The sequence below is a fragment of the Lissotriton vulgaris genome, chromosome 5 (genome assembly GCF_964263255.1).
Source record: "Lissotriton vulgaris chromosome 5, aLisVul1.2, whole genome shotgun sequence".
Taxonomy (NCBI): domain Eukaryota; kingdom Metazoa; phylum Chordata; class Amphibia; order Caudata; family Salamandridae; genus Lissotriton; species Lissotriton vulgaris.
Genome location: NC_141693.1, coordinates 1,460,938,129 through 1,460,956,018, shown reverse-complemented (window position 1 = coordinate 1,460,956,018; position 17,890 = coordinate 1,460,938,129). Strand labels below are relative to the sequence as shown.

The following is a 17,890-nucleotide window of genomic DNA, read 5'->3' as shown; positions in this document are numbered from 1 at the left end:
CAGGCCCTGGGTATATGGCATACCACTCTACATGGAACTTACAAGTAAATTAAATATGTCAATCAGGTGTAAGCTACTCAAACCTTGTTTATGGAAGTGAGCACACGCACTTTAGCAGTGGCTAGTAGTGGTACAGTGCACTTAGTCATAAGGCCAACAAAAAACTAATTTCAGCACAAAAATGGAGGTAGTAGGCAACATATTTGGAGGGCGTTCACACTAAAACTGACTGGTCTAACAGTTATCATTAGGAACTTGAAGAAGAATATGCAGTGCACATCATGGACTACTTGTCTCTCCTTTCTCTATTAATTTATTGGTTGATCTTTTGGTGAGAACTATCTTCTTATGGAAATGTATCTTACCTGTAATAAGGAATGAGAGACGAATTCCGGCTGTGGCTGAGCAAAACAAAGCATCAGCCATAAGAAAAATCTGGAACAACGAAACCAGGTACTACTCACAGTTTCTAGTAAAGAAAAATCTACTGAAACAAAAAGCATAAAAATTAAGGAGATTATGTACTATAGCACTCCAGATGCAGTGAGGTCTATTTAGAATAATTTATTGATCAAAACATCACAACCACTGGTGCATTAAACAGACAGAAAATACTTTAAACAACCTACTGAAAATAGCAGGTGATAACAGAACAAAACAACTGTGCATAAATTGCATTAACATGGTACAGGCATTGTGGTGTAAGGAATCGGTGCTTATGGTGATTAGTTTGAAAGGCAGGCAGTTCACTGCTTCAGAAGATGAGAATGCTGCATTGATCAATGGTGCTGCGATACTGGGTTTCTCTGCTCCAAAACTTCAGCTTATCCAACAACATATTTTGAACACAATATAAGGCTGTAAAGCCTTTATGCAATCTAATAATTCTTGGGGCAATTCAGGAAGGTAACTTTCATTTGAGAGTAAGTTTCAGGTATAAGTTTACTCTCACACTTTTGAGTAATTTTCCTACAGAATGAATTAAAATGATTTATTTATATTTAAATACAAATAATATTACATTCAAAGCAAGGTGTGAAAATATTTTTAAACGCAGTGTAAAATTATTCCTTATGGAGTTTTATTTTAGGTCCTTGCCTCTATTATTTTCTATTAGCGGGTGTTACAGTACCAGTTATTTTCCATGTGTTGTGCTAGAATTGATCCAGCTCTGAGCTGGACTACATTTAGCACTGATTGGGTCCCTTGTGACTCTGGTAACTTTAGAAGTTAGTTTGTGAATAGCCATAGGCTTATCATTTAACCCCTCTCCAACCCTTTCTAAACACCTTGTTATGCCTCGTAACTCCTTAAATTTAGTAGTAAGTATTCCCCCTTTTCCCAGCCAGTCCCTTGGTTCGTTCCACATTTATTACTAAGTACTAAGCTTACATCTGTGAGGATCACCCCATAGAAAAGATAGGAGAGGTAGATGTGGATATTTCCACTTGTAGGTTTGTGATTTGCATTTTGTAGTACTTTACTTTTACTATTGTAATACTAAACATAATACACAAATACAGCTTATGAATAGGGTTCTCTGTATTTTGAATTCCATTTAAAAGTTGGGGTCATAGTACCAAGACCCGGCAAGATTTCATATCCTCTGAAGCCTGATGAAGGTAAAAAAGTTTCATGACAAGCCTTCATTTACAATGAACAATTGATGAATTAATTAATTATTTACAAAAAAATTTAAAAATAAAATTCTGCTACGCAAAAATATCTCATTATTTATATACAAAATGTGATGTTTTTGCTGCAATATGTCACTAATATGTAATAAATTTAAAGGTCAATATCAAATCCTGACAGAGCTATGTTTCAATTCTTTGCTGAACAGCTCTACCTAGAAATAATAATTACAATTATGATTTGGGTAATTAATTCACAGACATTTTCATATTCGAACACTTTATTTAAACCACATATATGCGGTTCTTACTTGTATCACAATTTCTATATAGAAGGATAAGTTATGTAATATCAAAACGTATTAAAAAGTATAAAATAAAAAGTTGTAATGGTACAAACCTCAAAAAAAGAGAGGAACACCATAATACTACATTGTAGCAAACCATTCCAAACATAACTGTACTATGTTATAATAATCAGTATAGATACTGACAGAAGTGGTCTCTTTATCTCTAAGAAAAATTAGAGATTATGATTCTTAATTATCCATGCTGGGTATTTACTGACCAGAAATAAAATCCAGTAAGATTCACATTTCCATAAGATAATCAATCTTCTGTGCTTTCTCGTGTAACATATATCCTTAAGTATATAACGTGTGCAGGCTCACCACTGTGTATAGACCTAACATTTTTAGCCACCCAAGATGTCAGATTGGTATTGTTAAAACATTGATTTGTGCTGTCATGCCATTTCCTTTCTGCAAAATTGATGTACAAGAGTTCACACTTATGATGTTCTTCTTGCTTGAGTGGGAATGTGCACTAGTGTTTTGCACTACTGGTTTTGTCACAGTATCCTTGATTTTCTTGGATGACTTCAGAAGCAAGTAGAGCAAATTTTTCCCTTATACCAAAGAGCTGCGTCGAAAATACAGAGATTAGTTTCAGATCTGTGGCATGGTAAGTAAAACTTGATAGAAGGATTTAACTTCAGCATAGGTGATCTGAATATTAATTGCACCCTATTATAAAATGCTATCTTCAAAAGATGCTTATGACACATATATATATATATATATTTTGATGACAGCAGAAAATATGAGTTAACTATACTTTCATTATAAAACCTCACTATTCCGTTGTCATGTGAATGAACCATAACAGAGGATAACAGATGGCAGTTTTTGGTTGCAATATGTGTTTCTAACTTAAGCACCACTGTCACCATTAACCAAACCTAGGGATTCACGTAACTTAGCTAAAACGGGAAAAAGAAATAGACTACTAAAGCCATATCTACAAATTCGGTGCAGACCGTTGAAAGGTTTCTCCAGAAAGAAAAAAACTATGATTGTAAAGGGAGTGAAAATGGACAATTGTGATGACATCTACTGAAAGCTTTTGAAAAACTGGCCATTTACCTGCAAAGAAGACAAATACAATCCACAGACTGTTCAATAGGTGCTCAGTAATCCAGCAGCAATAATAACTCACACAAAAATAAATAATCACAGCTAACTCTATCTACAAACATTGAATAAAATTAATTCCAGAGTAAAAAATCTCAGACCTGCTTCAAACGTTCTGGTATAAACCACCTCCACCTATTTAAAAAACTAACACTAACGGAGACATCAGACTCTCTAAAGCAGAGCAGGCCTCAAATAATGGCCCTGTCTTTTGATAACACAGAGGTGCAAACACACCCTACTCAAATTCCTTAAGCTGTTAAAAAGACGACTATTCCCTAACCAGTAGCAGAGACTTGAACCACTAAAACCATACAATCACCACCAAACAGAAATTGTCAATCAATAAATAAATATGAAATACAAAACTATTTGCCTATAAGTTACAATATTTTGTTAGCGCAGTCATTATAGCCCGTCATGCATAGGACAACCTGCCCCATTTTACCCGTTCAATGTAATTATATTTCATGTAGTGCTACCACTCCTATGATTACACATTGGTGCACAAGATCCATTTACAGAAAAGAAAATACTCCTATCCTATCCTAAAGCCAGCTGCCATCTGGAAAACACCAGCATCTGCTCCTTTCTCCAGGTACCTCCATACTTTACTTTGGTAAATGGGCTGATTCTTATGAAATGCTCTCGCCAGCTCTTCTTTGAGGGATCACCAGCATCCTTCTAGATTCAAGAGTTACACTCAATCTGACAACCTGAGGGTTATCTGTCAAGGCTTTTAAGTTCATTTCCCAGGTCAGGCACTGTGTCATTTGTCCATGCTGATCGTTGGCTTCTTGTTATCTTTTCTTGCCCATCAAATATTCCTCGATGTAGTCAATAAAGATGTCAAATTCTCCCATTGCCTTGTAGATACCATTGTCCTGCATCTGCGTGAGTAAAAGAGGAGGAAACATTAGAACATTGCTTTATTATGTGTAGACAGAAAAATTAATAGCTCTGACACTTGCATTTTTTTGTTTCACTGGGTGGTAAAAAAGAATGTTCACTGGAATGTCTTATGGAAGGGTAATATAACATGTTGTATTATGTGAAGGAAAAACGTAGAGGAACAAGCTATATTGCCTTATGAGGGGCAAAAATATTTTTAAAAATCGGAAATTTGCAAAACATAGTTATAATTGGAGTAGATTGTCTACTTTACGCAGGGTTACTTAAACCCCACAAGCGTATGTATGGAAATATACATAATGAGCATTGTTATGCATTTTCCAACTGGTCTACTTTAACACTGGAGCATGATTTGCATGTATAAGTGAAACAGACATGCATTAATGTATTCTTTCCTCACTTAGACATGATTTTCCAGGTACAGAAACTATCTCACCTACATCTCTGGCGCCGTAAAACACACGTACTCCTACACTTGTTAAAAGTACCTTACGTGGGTTTCCAGGGTGAGACTAGGCAGACAAAATGCCTGTGTATACACACAAACTTCCAATATTGTCTCTGCCCATTTCCACCTACTTGATGGTTGTCCCCGATTTCTACTAGCATTTGCAGTAGAGAAATCCACAAATACGGCATATTTCAAAATCACTTGGTTGAACAGAATTTTTTGTGAAATTGATTCTTGGCATCATTGCGTCAGGCAATAAAATCCATTATTATATACATCCTTTTAAAACACACACACATACAAGTGGCTATGTTGAGAATGAGTGCACATTTTTCGTTTATAAGTCTGTAGTGATGAGATTGCAACTTCCATTGACTGAACTTTTTACGGGAAGCTGAATATGTCAACCTGCTCAATAATGTGTCGACACATTCGTTTTAGACTGGATATTTTCCTCAAATAGTTCTATGACTAACTTGCTAAGTACTTTAGTTGCTGTCGCAATGAGGTCACTCCTGAACATGATCATGCCACCTCCTCCACGCATGGACGTAATGACTCTGAGGAAGATTCAAATTTCTGTGGAATGACTCATCATGAACATTCCAGGAAAAGCTGAACTTCTGAGACGCAGAAGGAAACTCCACTACAAGCAGTAGGATTTCTTCTTAGATCTCTTCCTGTGTCTTCCCTACATTCCTACCCATATTTACGATTTCTCTTCATAAAATAAGGTTACCTCTTTCACTGGATTGTTCTGTGTATGTCAAGAACAGTTTGTATGAAAACGCTGTTCTATTTACTAACAGGACCATATTCGTTTTAAGAAACAGTGGGGGTCCTGCACTGTTTTTCTAAAGCTAACTAGAATTTGGAGATGAGAAGAAAAAGCCATCATTCCACTTGCTGGAAGTTGCAAAGATTTTACATTGCAAACTTGGTGAAATATTTTCCAGCTCTTTTCAAAATGTTCAGTTTGCAAACTTGAAATATACTCCTGAAAAATCCCAATTGAAATCGGAAATATTTCTCACAGAATGTTTTTTTACAGGAAATTTCATCCAATGGTGACTTACTGTGACATTGCAAGGCCTTTGCATTTTTCACAAAGAGCTTAAAAACATCGTAAATCTTTGTTAAAAAAAAATCTGTAAAAAAAAATTTTGGCCGCTCCTATTTGTCCTCTCTGACCAATGTTATGCTGAGTAAATATAATCTTGTAGATCTAACACAGAATTCCCTTCATAATCATACATGAAGTGTTATTTGCAAAGTTGACCAATAGCCTGAAGTTACTTAGACAATGACAAAAAAATGCAAGCTCTACTTATGTATATTATTTTGTTTTGTCCTGTAAATATGTACAATTACAGTGACACTGAATTTTCATCGTAATTGCTAGGGAACACCATGCCGAAGTTCTTTCGAGAACATGAAGTGTGCACTAGTACTCACCTTGCTGTAGGTTTCCTTGATCTGTCGTATAGTTTTGCTCCTCTTCTCACAGTCCAAAAAACGATGCTTTGAAGAAAATCATACAAATGTTAGTCCACTTTCCAGCTAACATGCAACATGCAAAAGTTAAGTTATACAGACCACAAATTGTTCCATAAGCATGTGCTTAGGAGCTGGTTATACAGGAACACATCAGCAACCAGACTGCTGTTCAATATATTTGAGCATCATGGTGTGCATGCTACTGCCCTGATGTACATTGACTTTGGTGAAGAAAACCCTGATTACCTTTGTCATGTTAGATGTTTTAGGCTTTATTTATGAAAACTATTGCATTGCTGCGTGAAAACAGCGATGCAGCAGTTTTTACTGCGCCCTCCTTGTGACATGATGGATGTGTCATATTTACTGTATGACGCATCATGTCACAAGGAGTTACCGATACAGCAGTATTTCTGACATATTTGTAGGCGCAATAATGACGCATTGCTGGAGTGTGTCACAAAAGTGACACAACTCCAGCAATGTGGCCTTTCACATGGGGCAGGCCCCATGTGAAAGGGACTGAGTCAGTCTTACGACTGCTGTGAGGCAGGTGTAATATTTTGACGTAGAGGCGTCCTAGAAGTGGTGCAGTGAAATCTGATAGATTTCACTGCTCCACATCTACAAGGCTTTTTAAGTGGAAATGCCCACCCTGCATACATTATCCCTGACGCAGGTATAATGTAGCACAGGGCTTTACAAAGTGACTCATCTGCTTAGATGCGCCACTTTGTAAAATAGGGCTTCACATGGTGCATTTTTTACGCCGCTGGTGCGTCACAAAAAGTGATGTAACAGCAGAGCAAAGGTGTTGCAAGGCCTCATAAATAAGGGCTTATGTTATGTTACTGCGTTTATAAAGAGGACATTCACCTAACGGTTTCATGGCCCTATGCAGGGAACAGGGGGTGATTGATACCAGCATTAGTGTGTTAGTTGTAGGCTTGTCTGAATAGCCAGGTTTTTAATATGTTCATGAATTCAGGTTGGCAAGTTGCAGATCTTGTCTGGGGGATGAGGGTGGTTCCAAAGTTTGGGGCCATAACTGAGAACTTGGCACCACCCAGTCTCTTCTTCTTGAAATGAGGAACTGATAAAAAGTTCAAATGGGCGGAACGTAAAAGGCGATTTGGGGTGTACTTCATGATTCAAGAATTGATGAAGTGGGGGCTTTAGCTATGATGTGATTTAAAAGTAGCGCTGCCGACTTTGAAGATCATTTTTTGCTCAACAGGTAGCCAATGAAGGTCCTTCATCAGGGGGGTGATATGGCAACATTTAGGTTGTTTGTAGATAGGATGGGCTGCCAGGTTCTGGACGACTTGGAGGCTTTTTATGAGGCCTTTGGGTAAGCCAACACAAAAAGATTTGGCATTATCTAACCTTGAGAGGCCAAGAGCGATGAAAACTAGGGCATCTAAGTTGAGATATTTGGCATTTGTAAAATTTTGCAAAGCATTAGGACGGAAGATGAGATTACTGAGCCGATTTGTGGATTCATGGATAAGTCAGCATCAATGGTTATATCAAGACTTTTTACTGCTGTTTTTGGGAGAGAAGGATCTCCAAGCTCAGGTGGTCAGAATGAGTCAATCTCATATTTGACTTTATTTTTGGTAATGATAACTTCGAATTTTGGTAATGATAACTTATTTTTTTCTTCATTCAGTGTCAAACTACAGCTTTTGATCCAATCACGGATGAACAGTATTGACAATTGGAAACGCATTTTATTTGGGGGAATTATCTAATTTGAAAAGTAGTTGTATATCGTCAGCATAGTTAAAGATTTGGCAGTGTATCTTCCTAAGCGAATGAACTAATGGACGTATGTGGATGTTGCAGAGGTGGGTTGATAAATAAGATCCTTAGGGGACTCGGCAGTCAAGATGGACCTAAGGTGAGGTGTAAGGACTCAAGCAAATGGATTGGGACCAAGCTCCTAAAATTGAGGTGATGCATTCCAGTGCTGGGCCCCTCAGCCCAGCGGCCCTGACACAGTCCATCAGGAGATGGTGGTCCACTGTGTCAAAGGCCGTGGATTGGTCGAGGAGCACCAATGCTTGGGTGTCCCATTTGTTGCCTTCCCCTGGCATGTCGTCCTCCACAGATATGATGACTGCTTCAGTAGAAGGAGCAGGGTGGAAGCCAGCCTGGCAAGGGTCCAGAAATTCAGATTCCCTATTGAAGATGCAGAGCTTATGTGCCACATGTGCCTCTAGTAGTTTTGCTAAATAAGGTAGGATAGAGATTTGGAGGTAGTATTTCAAGGTGAGAGGATCTTCACCTTGTTTTTTCTGGAGTGGTACCACTATTGCCGTCTTGAATGCATTAGGCACCTTTCCAGAGTTGAAGGAATGATTCAGAAGAGACAGAACTGGGTCAGTAATAGATAGTCTTATCAGAAGGGGTTAGTCTCTTTATGGTCTCGTGGATGTGGATTGTAGGGTGCATTCCTTACCGTGACATTGAAATACTGGTCTCTTACTGTCGTCTACTGGGACATTATTGGCTGAGGAGCCTGAACACTTGAGATCTAATCCTAGTTTCATTTGCTAAACTCTGCGAGGTTTTCCCACTGAGGCTCAAATACTTTACTGGGAAAACCAGGAGAATTTGCCACCAGGTGTGACCAGTATCCTGTTCTAGGTATAATAATACATATGTGGAAAGATGGAAAGATAGGGTCGTATTCTATTTCTGTAAGGATGAGTGGGATCAGAGCGAGAGCAGCATGCCATACTACCATTAAAGAAGTGATTACTTCCATGTTATGTACCGTCTCTTTGGACCTTCCTCAACACTAAATTCACATAGAGTTCAATTCACAAAGATGTGGCTGTGAGCAGGTGAGACTTACTTGAGTAGTATTCTTGGCTTACTCATGAATACCAGTATAAAGCCAGGAGAACTCCTGTCTTGCTATTGAATTCCAGGAGTAAGGCAGGATTATTACAAGAGTAAATCACACCTTATCAAACCACATCTCTGGTAATCTGGCTCATATTATTTACTTCGAAGTGTTTAGTGTGTCTTTATGAGCACCCACTCATTATCGGATGTGGTGACCTGTGAATTGTTAGCATTTTGTACTGTATTGTTCTTTTCTATTTAAATTCGAGAAGTTAAGATAGTGCGGTTATAAGTCTTGTTAGGGTTAGTGTCAGGGTGCCTTTATGTCACTTTTACTGAAACAAAATATTCAGGGAATTTTTCTGCTCCAAAAATTTTCATTTCTTAGTTTCTTGAAGGTTTTGGACATTCAAATATTCAGAAGATTTTTGACATTTTGGAATTTGCCCATTCATTTTCTATCTGAACCAGAATTTCCAGAGAGAGAATGTAACGATATCAGAAAAAAATAATTAATGGGATTATGGTGATTGAGCAGCAGGCTAAAATAAGCAGCGGGCATATGCTTAGTAATTCTTGGCATGGCCTGGAGGCTGCCCACTCAAGTTACTTAGTTATTAAGAGAATCCCACCCACTATAACATATGTATTGTGCACATAGGCTGTATGAGGTGTACAAATGTGCAAAGATGGGGGGCTAAGGAAATGTTTGAGTAGCTGCAGGACACTGAAGGACTGCTGAGAGAAATGTGCAATACTGGAAGAATGTGAAAGGTGTATAGACACCCTGTGGATGAAGATATTTGTGAATGAGAACAGAGCTTACATATTTCAAATTAGCTTATTTTCTAAACATTGAGAAACTTTGAAAATAAATACAGATGCTTTGTCAACATTTTTTACATTATTCTAAGTAACATTGATTTGTTTCCACCATATTTTAACTAGATTTAAATCTTTTTCACTCTATAAATGTTGATGTGTCTCTAGCTTATGTCCAATATAACCTCCATCTACATAAGCTGGTTTACAATTGTGCCAGTTTTTTTCATCCAACTATAAATAGTGAAATGGTTACCCTCTCATTCTGGATCATAAAAATATATCTCTATGTGCTAGACATTGTTGACATTTCTCTCTAAACTGTAGGTTAATCTGAGTCTGTGATAAGCCCAATGCCAGGCAATCACCAACAAATCAAAGACTGCCTTTTGGAGGTTGAACTGTCAGTGAGTGTGGTTCAGACTCTGGAATTAATTACCATATAACCTCCCTTATGTGTATGTTTTTGGGTTCATACATTCAAAGTAGAGTTTATTTTCATGATAGATGCTAGGTTAAAAAAACCTGTTGATGCTTCGTGTAATTTTACATGAATCATGAATGATACAGCTGTCTTCTATCTCTGTTTTTCTACTTATGACGTGTCTTTGTCTTTTCTATAGATCCCTCCAGGCCTATGAGGGAGGGCCCACCACACTGGACTTTTCAAAGAGCTAAGTACTTTTAGTCACTGGGAATAAGCTCTCCTCTTTTAATATGGGTCTCCCTTACTAGTGCGGGTTTGACAGGGACTACCTCACTTTGGTATTCCCTTAACCAGCAATTTAGATATTGTAATGTATAATATCTGGTGGGAGAAGAGTTTTGGTGTTTCCTTTAGGCCTTAATTCCATGTGTTATTGACCTTGCTTGCATTAGCTTTCACAAACAATATGTTTTTGTCACTTTTAAGTGACATCAAACTTGCAATATTATGAGCAAATACTCACACAGCGCTTGAGCACATGCCTCAGCTCGAGCAACATGTTTCCGATGAAGTTGACTGTCTGCTCGATGGGCTTGTTTTGGCTGTTGGCCTTGGGTAATACCTCATCCAGGTAGAAGCGAATCATTTCTGAAACAGAGTGGCAGCCCAGTTGACCCTACAGGCAAAGAAAATTGAGCATAATTGATTAAGAAATGTTTCTCATTTCAACTATGTTGGAGATATGCTCTTGAGACGAGTTATACATTTTTGCAGCTGATGTGTGACTGCATTAGCGACATATAAGGGCTCTGATGAAAGGAGACCAAAACCTGATTGATTGAAAGGTACTTCTTTACTTCTTTGTCGGCAATTAGGAATAAGAATGCAGATGGAAATCGCATCCCTTTGCAGGTGAATGAAAATGGAATCCAATTCAGCCAAATCAAAATGTAGTGCCTTCTTTGAATAGCCAGTATGAAATCCCCTCTTAGCAGATGCAAATTGGTTCTTTAGTAAGCAAAAATGTAATTCTTTCTTGGTTGCACCAAAACAGAATCCTTCCTTCTAAAAACCAAAATAAAATCTGGTGTTACAGGATCAAAATTGGAACCAAATCATGGGTGAATCACACTAGAAACTCTTCTTGAAAGAACAAACAAATCTATTCTTTGATTGGCCGACTGTGAATCCTATCGAAAAGAAATTTCAATTACATCCTTTTCTTTTTTTAATTTATGGTGAATCTTTCTGGACGTAACTTATAATAAATTGTTTCCCCACATGATCAGAGTTTGTTTTTTTCAATTTTGGAGGGATATGAGGATAGAAAACTATTTTAGGTTCTGATAAAAGGAACGCTACCCTTTCTCAGTTCAAACGAGTATGAAATCTCCCCAGTGGCTGAATCACTCTGGCAAGTGAATAGTGTTTTATTCACCATCAACTGTAGATCACACTCAGCAATACCTTAGGCAATATATATTCCCTTGTAGCAGTATATTAGGCAATATCTGTTTCTTTTTAGTACACCTCTCAAAACAACCCATCATTTACAAATTTAGACACTGCCCATAAATTGTGTCAAGATATTCCAGGGAAGGAGCAAGATTCTTGAATGTGGTATGTAAAACAATTTGCCTACCTTAAAATCTTCTAATAAATCATCGCGCAGCAATATTGTGTCCAGATTATTATCTTTCATTTGCTGTAAGAAAATAAGAAAATAAATTAGTTTGTGTTCTTAAATGAAAGGGGCAAACATAGGCAGAACATTATTTCTCAAATCTGTCGGGTAAAGTGCAGATATAAATATAAGACACTTACAAGTTTGAGAAAACATTTTAGCAAGGATAAGATGGTCTCCAGTGCATATTGTAATATAGACCAAGACATTGCAGTTCCAATCTCGAGTTTCTTACTAAATTGTGGGATCTACACCAAATCGTGGGACCACAATACCCTTATTTTAAGGGCTTTCAAAAAGATCGTCTGCCGACCTTCTTTATGACACAGAAGATCTTTTACAAAACAGGAATTGTTGTTTTGGGAGAGAAGAGAGAGTGATACCCAGAATTCCAAAGCTGCTGTGATGTATGATTACATTAGTTCTTTCAACTTGAGTTGCTCCCTTGTTTTTGTGTCACACGCGGTGTTATCACCGCATTCTGAGCCTGGCCTGCTTTTAAAGTAGTTAAACTGCCCATAACGGTTTTACGTATTCAGTATCTCCGATAGCACATATGCTATCAACAGCACAGCTCGTGAACACCAAGCGTGAGTAACTCAAAGGGACTCTGATCTTTTGCGTGCACTGCAGACGGTGAATGTTCTTCCTGTGTGGCCATCTGGTCCCTTACTGCGCCTGTACGAAGGCAAACAACGAGATCCTGATAAATCCCCCATAATACAGTCACAAATTTCGTTCAGCATGGATCGACCCACATTTATTCATGAACTTCCCCCTTAAAGGCCACCCTTCGTGGTTGTGAGATGAGGTTAGGTGCATGTGCACTGCTGCTTTACATCCCACTCACTTACTCATCTGCAGAAAGAAATGACTGGTAACCACAGGGCGGCATTTGCTGAGTGAGACGTCAGAGAGGGCGGGGCCCGTTACATGCCAAACTGGCCTGCCCTGCTGAGGAACGCGGTCACATTTAGGTATTCCGGCGATATGACTTTTAGTTCGTTGCACAGATGCTTAAGGCATTCATGATTCATGACATATATGTCAGGAAAGGTAACTCGTTATTCTTTAAAGGTTTAAACATTAGGCGTCACGTTGATAGCTATTTTTCAAAGGTTAAAGTGGTTTATTTGAAATTCCCGAGCATCCATTTCACACCAAACAGTTGAAGGTTTTAAAATTCGCCCGCCTGGGATGTCAGCTACTGCTGCCCACCACCCCTTTGAAATGTCTATTGCTCAACGGTTCACATTTCCCGACCACTATACCATATATATATATATATATATATATATATATATATATATATATATATATATATATATATATATATATATATATATATATGAGTAGAGGATTTCTCAGCTTCTTATTAGCCAAGCAGTAGGTTTTAACTAGAATAACGTTTGTTAAATGAAACAAAATGCACATTACTAATGTGAAATATACACACCTAATAATTGTGTCTACCACAAGAGGCCGGTGAAAAGTTTTTCTTTTTCATGAAATGTTATTTTGTAGCCTTTTAGTGCAAAGTAACATTCACCATTCCAGCAGCACTTTGGCACTCTCATGATCAGTGCTTTAAATGGAAATGTAAACGTGCAGGTACTCACTGTTTACAGTAGATGTTTGCTCCTGAAAAGTGCCAGTACTCTCCCATTAAATATATTGCAGCAGTGCAGAGAAGTGCAGGTACTCTCCATTTCAAATGAAAGAAGTGCAAGTACTCACGACCGGACAGTACCTGCTCATATAAAGCACTGTCCCCGATAGTGGAAGGTTGGTGATGGGGTTTTCAAAAAGAAGGATGGCCCCATAAGAGATGGGGTCACGTGAACCTCAGCCTCAGGCCACGCTTCCATGCTCGCACCTTTGAATGAATTCCTGATCTCTTGACCTGAATGAGTAATATCTACTGGTCTTCTCTGTGTTCTCCTGGTTGCAGTGTCTTTAGCAGTCCTTTGTTCTCACGCTTCCTCTCCATGTGTTCTCTCTCTCCTTGACTCCTAAGTTCCAAATATGGTCATAACTCATAACTACCGAAACCTGCAGCAGGGGGGCTTCCACCAGCTCCTCACATCTTGCTGAGATGAAGGACGCCTGACATCCCATCAGTCTGTCATTGGAATACAGTGTGTATTTCAATTTCACAAGTTCCTTATTGGTACTCTTGCTTAATGCTGTTGAGTTGGCTGTGTGTCATTCCCTGTGCTCTGGTATTGGGTGGCCTCTGGTAGGCTACTTCAAAAGTTTATGGACCTCATTATAAAACTGCCCTTTGTAGTACATTTTGTAGCATGATCCCAAGAGCCAGTAATATGACAAGAACGGCAGGAACATAAAATAGTGACAGTTGAAATTCTGTCTTCCGTGCTGCAATTCCACTACCAAAGCATAACACTGACAGAGTGGAAAATCCACTACAGGGACGTAGCACTGTGAGAGATGAACTACTATGTATAGACTCTTTGAGGTTGTGGATTATTACTTAAGGAGTAAGTATCCCACCAATTTTATATTGCCTTATAACACAGTTCACTGAATATATCTGGTCTGACCCCCTGGTAGCTAATGCACAAAGCCGCAGGCGGTTCCCCATTGAAATGTGTATTAGGTATTTAAACAGCATTAGAACCACATTAAGTTCGGAAATAGCACTATAGAATCGCCTAACCAGGTAAGTGAAAATCTGACTATATGAGTTAGAAATATGAATTCTTAAAGCTTCGATCTAAAAACACAGAGCAAACAAAATTGCCAGTGTATATGAATGCTGCTGTGGTAACATTGCCAACTTGGCCTGACCCTGTTAACTTTAGACTCAGTCCCTTTTCTGAGCACAAAACACTCCTGCGACATAAGTGAATACTAAAGTGGTGCAATAGAGCCGCGTAACAATAATACAGGAACACAGCACTGCTGTAGCAACACAGCTTGTGCTCACATATTCCAACATAACAAGAAGAAATAATCCAGGACCATAAATAAGCTGGTGCTGAATTAACACAAGAGCACAGCAAGGCAAGTGCTGAAATAATACAGGAGCACAGAAAGGCAAGTGCTGAAATATTGTCTTTCCACTGCATTAAACTTAAACAATTAGTGCACAAATTCTCTAAACACACTGTGGTAACGACACAACAAGTGCTGAAATAGCATACTAACTTTAACAACTAGTACGAAAACATTGCATACCCACAACCGAATCATAACAGAACCCGATCTGTAATTTATCTTCTACAGAGACATACCACAACCAGTGCTGAAATAAAGCAGCAGCATAACACAGTGAGTACTAAAATACTGTACACCTGCTGCAGAAAAATAACACAGCCAGTGCTGAAATAAAGCAGCAGCATAACACAGTGAGTACTAAAATACTATACACCCACTGCAGAAAATATCAAAGCCAGTGCTGAAATAAAGCAGCAAGATAACACAGTGAGTACTAAAATACCATACACCCACTGCAGAAAATATCACAGCCAGCGCTGAAAGAGAGCATACCTTACCTACTGCAGGACCCTAACCCACTCCTGGAATGTGCATACCACTGCAGGGACATAACACAGCTAGTGTGAAAATACTGCAGTGGTACGGTGCAGACAACACTCGAATGCTGTATAGCCACTGAAGGAGTATAGCAAATGCATTTCAGAAAGATGGCATACCTGCAGCAGTGGCAAAACAAAGCCAGTGCTGTACTACTGCACAGCCACTGCTGAATTTACGCCAACTGAGGACATGACACCAGCAGTAAAAATAATTGGTAGATAAGGCTCTGAGCTGTGTTTTGCGACTTTCGTAATGCACAACAAATTTGATTGTTGTGCTGCGTGAAAAATGAAATCTGTCCCTTAGACTATGTATGTCGGTCGGTTCTCATGAATGAACGTTTAATTCACTGAGGTGTCTTACACACTTGAAATTCACAACTTACTCGCTGCCTGAAAAGTGTCCCAGGTCTGAAATAGTCTGCTCTACCATGAAACAGTGCATTACTTCATAACCTATGTCTCAAATCAGTCCGTATCCATGGTGACACAAAAAATTCACTAGTAGCCATCATAGGAAGAGGTCTGATGGACAGTATAACCTGGAATACTGTACAGTTCAAGTTCAAGTTCAGAGATTTTTATAGCGCACTACTCACCCAGAGGGTCTCAAGGCGCTTGAGGGAGGGGGGGTATTTTACTTATCGTATGATTATGGGGCAATGGAGATTTCCACGTAATTATGCAATTGACACATTTTCCATATAACCCATCATCTGCTGCATAATTTGTAGATTGTTATCAAAAATAAAAATTGTTTCTTCGATAAATGGACCAAAAATTACTAAAAATCCAGCAACGTGTCTTGCAATGGGGGGATGTGGACCGCCCTGGGCGGCACGAGTTTCGAGACGGCAGCCTCCTCCTGCTTTACCTGTCGTCTCGGAGCGGCATTTCAACCCCCCCACCCCCTGGTACTAATAAGGTGCAAGTGAAACCTCTGTCAAAGCAGCGTTTACGGTAAAAATAATTAAGTTACACCATCAAAAAAAGTGCTGCTGCACTATAACGCTTAATTTGCCTTGTCTTGCAGTACTATTTACCACATCATTTGGTCTTCCGGTGGTGCATAATCCCAGTGGCCCTGTGTCTACAGAGGACATAAAAATATGAAACGGAACTTACCCGTTGTTAGCGCTGAGAAAGAACCGTAAAGCGCCCCTGTCCCTGTGAACCCGAGCGGAGCTGAGGACTCCCGGTGAGCGCTGAAGAGGGCGAGACCGAATCCTGTCTCCCTCTGATAAAGAACCCGCACTCAGCGGCGAAACGCCGCGCACACAACGCAGGACTTGCGCTCAGAGCGGCAACGGAGAGACTACGAAACCTGGGCGCGTTAAACGGAAGTTTAATGTGTCTGTCCTCAAAATGTTTGTCAAGCAGACGCCTCCGTTTCCTTTCGTGCCTCCTTTGGTTTAAGAAGGAAAAGAAACCGCTTTGAGACCGAGAGAGGCAGCAGTGTGCGTGTGAGAGGGCAAGAAAGTGTACACGACGGAGAGAACCGTGGGTGGGACACAGTGAGAAGTGGTTGTGTGAGAAGAGGGCTGGAGAGCGCATGTGAAAGGGGCGATAGAATATGTGTGCGTGAGTGTGTGAGGGAGAGGTACGCGTAAGCAGGTGTAGGTGATAGGTGTGTGTGCCTTGAGTGAGAGAGAAGAGGGGAAGGCACGTTGGTGCCATTTTAAGTTAGTACGAGATCCAGAAAAATTACAAGTGCGTGGGGTTTGTACACTGTAAGAGAACTGATTGAGCGGCTGCTGGGTAGAAAAAAGCATAAGATTTTACAGCAGGCGGAGAAAGGGAGGGAAGAGACAAGGTCCCCATCTCCTGTTATTATCTGTAAAGTTACGTTAGTTGTCAAGGAAGCTAGAAAGCAAAACATATATGCCAATTTAACACGTGCAGAATCCTTAACAGGCTTCCTGCATTGCATTAAAAAAAAAGAAAAATACATAGACCCGTAAATCTGTTCGGTGGACGTTCAACGAAATCAATGGAAGATACTTACGAAGTAGTTCTTGACTTTGTCGAAAGTGTTGCGCAGATCGCGCAGCATGGACGGGAAGACTTGGGAGACGTGGGCGCAGCCATCCTCCGGGCGTGCGTCTGCCTTCCTGGAACCAGCCGCGACGGACATTGCCAGGAGGGCAGGCAGCAGGCACAGGCACCGCATCATTCACGTATCTATCTATGACCACACTCCCCTCAATCTTGCACCGATCGCGCCTAGAAGCCCACAAATAGACGCAAATTGCCTCCTTACCCTCCATCCTCCGGATCTATTACCCTATATATACCCTACAACGAGTGGCAATTTCCTCTAAAAGCTTCCGCTGTAAAGTTTAAGGTTACTGTAGCTTGCTAATCTTCCCGGCACAGGTTTCCCCACCCCCGTCGGGCCCCCTCCCACGCAGTCCTCCCCGATACAGCCGTCCCTTCGCAATCATCAATATTTGGTCAGAAAAAAACCTTCTGCGTTCTCCTCAGCATATTCTTTGCTTGTCATTTTTTTCTAACAAATTCACCTCGATAATGGAATTCCTAGTTATTGACGCCTGGAATTCACATGGCCGTGTAT

General features: G+C 39.7%; 1 protein-coding gene across 1 annotated transcript; it reads right to left on the bottom strand.

The window, feature by feature from the left end:
- Positions 1-556: 556 nt before the first annotated feature.
- IL10 (interleukin 10) lies at positions 557-17,579 on the bottom strand. Its single transcript, XM_086923408.1, has 5 exons — positions 17,321-17,579; positions 11,714-11,776; positions 10,595-10,747; positions 5,925-5,990; positions 557-3,996 (listed from the first exon to the last, which is right to left on the bottom strand). The coding sequence occupies exons 1-5, from the start codon at positions 17,486-17,488 to the stop codon at positions 3,907-3,909; spliced, it is 540 nt and encodes a 179-aa protein (XP_086779534.1). The 5' UTR covers positions 17,489-17,579; the 3' UTR covers positions 557-3,906.
- Positions 17,580-17,890: the final 311 nt, after the last annotated feature.